Genomic DNA, 7,246 nt, shown 5'->3' with positions numbered 1-7,246 from the left:
ACGTGTACAAACTTTTGTCCTGTACTGTATGTATTATCATATTATCATATTGCTGCTACTGGTCCGCCTGGTTTGTCCAGTTTGTCTCGACCTGCACTGTATATTATGGATTGGTACACAATGTCCTTTGTCTTGTGTTGTGTGTTATTTGTCTTTTTGCACACTGCGAATCCCCGCAGATTTACGATCTTGTCTCTCTGTGTACTTGTACATGGTGAGATGACAAAGTTGACTTTGACTTTATCATATGCAGACACCCTGACTGGGCTGCTGGGAATAATCACACAATCAAACAGTTCATTCAGATTTTAATGAAAGCATACAAAAATTTTCTTTTGCAGGTAAAATACATTGCTAATTCATTTTAGGTAATAGAAACCTGAACATTCTTTATGTAAAAATAAAAGATGTTGAAAAAACACACACTGACTGTAGTTAATTGGTGCGTTTATATGTTATTTTTCTCTGTGCTGGACACGCCCCGTCTCCTGTACAGTAGCATGTACGCTGTAGCACACCTGGAAAAAGAAATCCGAGGGCCAGTCAATGTCTATTAACCTTGTTTTTTGGAAGATGTTCAGATGTTACCTTGTTAACTTACATAAATCTGCATCTATGTCCCCCGAATGTGCTTTTTACATCTTCCCATTGAACCTGAGAATTGAAATGCGTTTAAATGCAAGCATGGTACGCGTATTGCGCGTTGGTCACGTGTGGATTTACTCACCCGCCGCACATGCATGTCGTCCACGTGGCACCACGCCTGGGACTCGCCGTACCGGATGTAGGTGGTGTAGTGGCCGAAGGTGGCTGTGCCTGCATGCGCCACCACGGCGTAGAGCTCATACTGCCACGGCACCTGAGAAATTAAACATGAAATAAATCCAGACCATTAAATAATAATAATAAAAAAACACACACACACACAGATTGGTACCTGATCTGACATCTGCAGGACATCAGTGAAGTCCAGCGTGGGAGGGAAGCTGACTGTGCCGTGCAGCTTCTCGGTGAAGCCCCTGACATTTCGGAACCTCTTCAGGTGGATGGTCAGGATTTGCGGCAAGGAGACCGGTCTGAATGTCTGCTCACAAGTTGCAACCGACTGCATCACTTCTACAGCCCAGCGAGCGCATCTCCAGCTCTTCTTCGTGGAGTTGGAGGACCTACCTGAGAAGAAGGCTGCTTCTCGCCACACCTTTCACAGTAAAACCTGTCTCCGTCAGACAGATCCTCTCGGCCGAAGAACCGCCGGACGCAGTTCTCCTGAAAAGGCCACACGGTGAGCGGCGGGCCAGAACAAGAAATGCGTCTCGGTCCAGGCGGCGGGACCTCACCAGGGAATCTGGGCATTCCTGGACAGCCAGGGGCAGGCTGAGAACGTAGCTGCTCAAGTCTGTACAGTGCGTACAAGCAGAACACTCGATCTTCCCCTTCATGCCGATGGTATAAAGATCCCGAATTTCCTGTGCCTTAAAATGGTACATTTTATTTCTATGGCATCATAAGGTGTCAAACTTTTTTGTTGGTTTATGTCATACGTAGTGATAAAAATGTCCCAGGAGAACATGGATACCGCCCCATGGAGCATGGTTCTGCACATGGTCCGAAAGGTCCACATGGTATTAATGATCATTTCATCAGACGTAATGTTATTTTTATGCTTGTATGAACAAAGTTGCATAACTGCTGTGGGAATGAGAAACGGACTATAAAATTTATGCTGGTGTGTGTGTGTGTATATATATAATTTTTTTTTTTGTACTTCTGCGAAACATCAGCAAGATGGCCATTGGTTCACCGGACCCATGCAGCTAAATGGTTTTTCATATTTAGCTGCACTTGGATCTCTTTATCTGTAGACCAACACCATTGGCTCTAACAGACAATAGATCCATAAAGCCACAGCAACTTATAACCACATGGCCTACAGTTCAATCTACTGACCTGTCATTGGGTCATGAAAGCCTTCGCTTCAATAAAAAGTCCCCTAATCTGACATTTTTTTGCTTTTATATAGGTCTTAGTGGTACCCTAATGCTATGTTTGGTACAGACAGGAAGTCGTGTTGGCATTTTTCCTGAAAAAAAAAAAAAAAAAAAAACGAACCCACTGGATCTTCAGATTCTCGGGTGATGGAACTAAAAAAAAAAAAAGCCAAAAAAAAAAAAAAAAAACCAACAACACACTTTTGCGCTCATGTTTACATCCAATCACAGAGTGAATGCAATGCTTTGCACGTTTGGAAGCCTTCCCAGTTGGTGGAAATAATGTTTTAGGGGAGGGGTAGCAAAAAGCATGAGAAACGGGAGGTAACGTCATAAGGGGACAAATTCCAGATCCGACCGCCTGAGCTGCCGCTCTCTGAACGGTGAAGCAATATGGCCAAAGCGCTCTTTACACCTATCGCCATTTCTAGCCACTGCAGGACCATACACAGGCGAGGGGAACCCGTATTAATGTTAAATCATCTCACAAAGTCACATTTTCATAATAGGGGACCGTTAACACAATGAGAAACGTCAATGCATCTTAGAAAAGATTCAAGCATTAATTACGACCAAACGTGAAATTGCTGTGAATTTGCAATAAAACCTCAAACACAGTTTCTCCTTCAAATGCAGCCACCACACAAGAGAAAACAGGGCGGTGCAGAATCGTCCTAGTCTCCCTACCAGCGCCCTGTCCCTCATCTGCTGATGGATGAAGTTGAGGGTCGAGTGGAAGACCTCATCAGCGTCGTGTTGCACGCTACCTGGAAGACACGTGTCCGGGCGTTAAAAAGGATTTTAGAGGGGAGCGTCCCCAAAACCCTACCAGAATCTGAAGAACGTACGACAGATTCCGTTGCGATGCAGACAGCGGAGGAAGTCCCGGTGGCAACCTGAGGACCGTACGTCTGCATTCATCGCATGCAGGGCCTTCCTTAGCTGGAGGGGGACATTGCAGGACTCCTCCCCGTCCCCACAAAGGTCTGCCCTGGACACATGGATGGAGTATAGAGAACTGCGCGGGTCTGACACAGATCTGAGATCTCCGTAAAGATGTCCGAGATTCACTTCTCGAGATGGTCCAGCAGCTCCGGCGTGGCAGAGAAGGTCTGCAGCAGGGCGTTCGCGCAGCAGGACAGGTCGAGGTTCAGCAGGCCTCCTGCAGGAGGGACGCGAGGTCACCACGAAGCCACGTTTCAGCCCCACCAAATGAACGCCAATATAGCTGCTTTATATTCTACAGCAGGAAGATGAAGTGTTAAAGCCGACCTGACCTGTACTGTGCATCTTGTACCGGCGCCTCAGAAGTAAGAAGCGCTTTCACTTTCACTTCGCTGCCCCGGAAATGAAACTTGTCTGGAGTTCGAGGTGACGAGCGCCTCGTTTCTTCGCGTTTATTAGCGCTATTCTACATCGGAAGATCCTGCTCGGAACCGGCCCGGTGTAAACTAGTAGACACTTTGGCGCGCAGATTCGGTTTCGATTTTTTTTTTCCTCAGGAAAACCCAGGAAAAATTCTTTGAGCTCGTGCCGACGATATTATGAATGAATTGTGCTTTATCCCCCCCCCCCCCTTTAGACAGCAGTATGCAGGCACACGGAGGACCTCGAGTTCACGTCCCGCATGTACGGGGGTGACAGAACAACGTGCACATGATCAAAGTTCCCATGTCAACTTTGTTTTGGGCCAGGAAGGTTTTAGTTGATACTATTTCTACACATATTATTTTACCCTAAACAAGTGAGTTTTCAGTGGCCCAGCGCTTCTAAACCGTAGTGTTTCCTTTTAAACGCCTTCATCAATCCAATCCACGGTTTACATGTGAAATGTTCAGTGATTTCAGTGACAGATTTTAAACATGGTTTATTTCGGAAACAGATTTCCCGCTGTAAGCCTCGCTGAACCCCCTACAGGCACAACACGGGTACTGCAGATTGCTGAGCCCAATTTAAGGTGGAAATGCAGCATGCGGAGCACAATTTCAGGTGGAACTGCAGCATGCTGAGCACAATTTAAGGTTGAACTGACACTTCGAACAAGGAGCCAACTTAAGCGACGTGTTTTACTTTGTGAGCTGGTTATTAGATGTCTAGCCAGTCAGAGAACTGCCGATGCCACGGTGCCAATGCGTGTGATGCCGGCTGTATATAATTCTATCATTTATTAAAAAATGGCTCCAGGAGAAAGTGGACAGTCCATACTGTGCACGCCCTGTGATTGGCTGAACACTTTGACGGCTCCGCACTGCACATCTTAAAATCCCACTGCACAGCTATAATTTGCAATAAAACATTTTGCATTATGAAGGAGGATACATATATATGTAATAATTAAGAGAGACACTCAGGCATGTGTTTTATTGATCTTTTATAATTATTTGGTCATCTGTTGCAGCAAGCAAGCACGCGCACACACACACACACACACACACACACACATCACACACACACACCATTTCTCAGGCAAGGAATAAAAAGTCTGTAAAAGTCAGTCTGGCTGTGCAAAATCGGTCCTGGTCCCAGTCCCGGTTCCTATCTGTGCGCGGCGGCCCTGTAGAATGGCCCGAACATCATGTCCCACGTCTGCCTGAACAACGTGAGGAGCCTGAGAACCCAGGGGAAAGACGAGGGCTGTGCTGGAGGAGGGGAAAAAAGGAGACGAGAGTTGAGGAAACATTAGGAAAAAACAGTAGCAGTTTCGAGAGACGGAACCTGGACGCTCACATGGGTCGATGCGGACGAAGAGTAGATAGAGAAGGATCAGGGACAGGAGAACCCTGCGGCGCAGGAGAGACCGGGCGCTAGATCCAACCGCTGACAGGCCTCTGCTCATCAGTCGTATTACGGCCTGTAGCCTGACGGATAAGGAGCCTGTAACACACAGAGAACATTCAGACGTGCAGGAAGCAGACAGCGGTTCACACTGGATCCCAGTCGCGACAGCGTACTTTGTGGAGCAGCTGCAGTAGCCGTGGCAACCACAGAATGGCCGTCGGTGCGAGAGCGTGGGCTTTCAGGCCGTTGCTGGCCATGCCTCTTCTGGACGTCCAGGATCTCCAGCGCGACGTGCCGCTGGTCGTCCGTGAAGGTGCCGCTGCCGATCGTGCCCACGACGAACTGCTCGGCCTCCTCTGTCCGGCCAAGCGGCACCAGCACGTGCAGAAGGTACAACTCGGCCACTGCCCTAAAGCCTGGCAGGTTCATGTTGGAGGGGCAGTGCAGCCAAATCCGAGTGGCTTCCAGCACGGTGTGGTGCTCCTTCACCTTGGAGTAGAGGAGAATGCTGCACAGCGGGAGAGAGAAGAAAGGCGTCCCGCAATGAGACGCTGAAGACCACGACGGTGGGGTGCATTTTCTGAACTCACCACATCTGCAGCAGTTTCGAAGGGATCTTCTCCACAGTGCTGTAGCGCTGGAGGACCCACGACAGAACTCCCTGCCATTGGTTGAGCTCGGCCTGGGCCTGGATACCCACAATGCAGAGAGAAGCTCTGAGCTCCCCACACCTACAACACACACAGAAAACTCTGTATGTGCATAACGCACTCAAGTTCACCTGGTACTACATCGATATCAGTTACGAACCGGGCTAGATAAAGTCTGACGGAGCTAAAAACAAGTGAAATGAATAATAATTTCTTCCTTTGAAACATTACATGTTTACCTTGTTATATCCCTGTTTAAAATCAATAACAATAATGTTGAATTAAAAAAAAAAAATATTGAAATATTGTCTAGTCCAATAGTAAATGTATTTCTAATTAAAATGTGCTTAACACTAGTCTTAAAATTTATGGTCACCGCATGTTTCCGGCACTAAGTGCTATAAGATTTAAGACCTGATTGACAGGAGAGTGTGTGCTTTGGTATTCACAGGCGTGCAAAAATGTCCTGCGAGATCACTTTATGTAGATTTATTATTACGGCCCGGCGACATGGAGCGCTAATAACTACAGATCCCAGAATGCACCGCTTCAGTTGCCGTGCCGAACGCGGACTTTACACCGAAGCTGGATCTGCGCAGGAGCCGTTTCCACGTCGACATCAATCGGCTGCTCGAAATGATTTTTTTTTTTCGCGCTTCAAAGTCACCAAAGCGCCGTGCAAACGTTTGTCAGCACAGCGCGCAGTGCGTTATGGGATGTGTAGTTCGTGTGTTATCAGCGCTTCACATCGCCGGCCCATAAAAACAGATTTATATAAATTGATCTCGCACCGCACCGGCCCCGGTAGCGTGGCAGATCACCTGGCCTCCTCCTGCTCGCCCGGTCCGCCCAGCTGCTCCAGGCCCCTCTCGCAGGCGTCCAGGGCCATGTGGAACTCTTTATCCACCATCAGGTGGTCCACGGCGGCGTCCAGCCAACCCAGCACGGACGCGGGGCCGCAGTGTCCCGGGGGACTGGAACCGCGAAACGAGCCCATGCCGGGGCCGCCGGAGAGAGGAGAGAAACGTCAGCGACGCAGCGCGCCTAAGTGCGGGCCTCCATGACGGTTTACCGGCGCGCTTCTGCAGTTTTCTGCTGCTGCGACCTGCAGCTCACGGAGCCGCCGGCGGCCCCTGCTGGACGGGAGTTTTAACTACAGATCTGGTCCATTCCACCAGAACACATTTAGAATACCAGTGGTGGGAGTGTTCCAGAGTCCAAACATCTGGGAATCACAGATGATAACAGCCTAGACTGTGCAAGTCTTTATTACTGAGTTATTATTTTTTGGCTGTTTGAGAACGAGTGAACCAGCCTTCACAATAAAGCTACAATAAGTAGTTGAGAGGCCAGTTCCAGGAGCTGGGTGGCATGTCGAGTGACATCACTGCGAGCTATAAAGATGACTTGCCCCGAGTCTGAGATGTGGTCAGCAACCCTCACTAAGCAATCAACAGAGTAGTTTACAGGGACAGTCCCCCCCTGGAGACACTCAGGCTTAAGTGTTTTTCTCAGGGACACAAGGGGGGGTTTGAACCTGGCTCTTCTGGTTCATAGGCGAGTGTGTTACGCACTAGGCCACTACCACCCAACATTTGTACCAAACGACATTCGTTACTGTCCTGCAGCAATGGAGAAGAAATGCTGTCGACGAACTGGGTCAGACGTGAAGTTGGGTTGTTTTGCAGCTGCTTCTACTCAGGGGGGTGGGGGGGTTCCCCACAACCCCAGAGCCCCCAAGCCCCCGTGGTAAATTCCTCCATCTATGTGCACACACACACACACACACACACACACACACACACACACACACACACCAGAGTGGCGGCA

At 48.7% G+C, this 7,246-nt stretch overlaps 2 protein-coding genes across 2 annotated transcripts; both read right to left on the bottom strand.

Moving 5' to 3' along the window:
* Positions 1-291: 291 nt before the first annotated feature.
* On the bottom strand, positions 292-3,327 carry usp18 (ubiquitin specific peptidase 18). Its single transcript, XM_028954975.1, has 10 exons — positions 3,266-3,327; positions 3,060-3,150; positions 2,837-2,979; positions 2,676-2,755; positions 1,338-1,472; positions 1,171-1,266; positions 938-1,084; positions 728-859; positions 602-654; positions 292-518 (listed from the first exon to the last, which is right to left on the bottom strand). The coding sequence occupies exons 1-10, from the start codon at positions 3,276-3,278 to the stop codon at positions 449-451; spliced, it is 960 nt and encodes a 319-aa protein (XP_028810808.1). The 5' UTR covers positions 3,279-3,327; the 3' UTR covers positions 292-448.
* Positions 3,328-4,334: 1,007 nt separating this feature from the next.
* pex26 (peroxisomal biogenesis factor 26) lies at positions 4,335-6,489 on the bottom strand. The gene is made up of 5 exons (XM_028955363.1): positions 6,238-6,489; positions 5,357-5,497; positions 4,940-5,274; positions 4,716-4,862; positions 4,335-4,627 (listed from the first exon to the last, which is right to left on the bottom strand). The coding sequence occupies exons 1-5, from the start codon at positions 6,411-6,413 to the stop codon at positions 4,524-4,526; spliced, it is 903 nt and encodes a 300-aa protein (XP_028811196.1). The 5' UTR covers positions 6,414-6,489; the 3' UTR covers positions 4,335-4,523.
* Between the last annotated feature and the right edge of the window lie 757 nt (positions 6,490-7,246).

This window comes from Denticeps clupeoides, chromosome 15, assembly GCF_900700375.1.
Source record: "Denticeps clupeoides chromosome 15, fDenClu1.1, whole genome shotgun sequence".
Classification (NCBI taxonomy): Eukaryota; Metazoa; Chordata; class Actinopteri; order Clupeiformes; family Denticipitidae; genus Denticeps; species Denticeps clupeoides.
The sequence above is the reverse complement of the archived record's forward strand: the minus strand, read 5'-3'. Positions and strand labels throughout refer to the sequence as shown.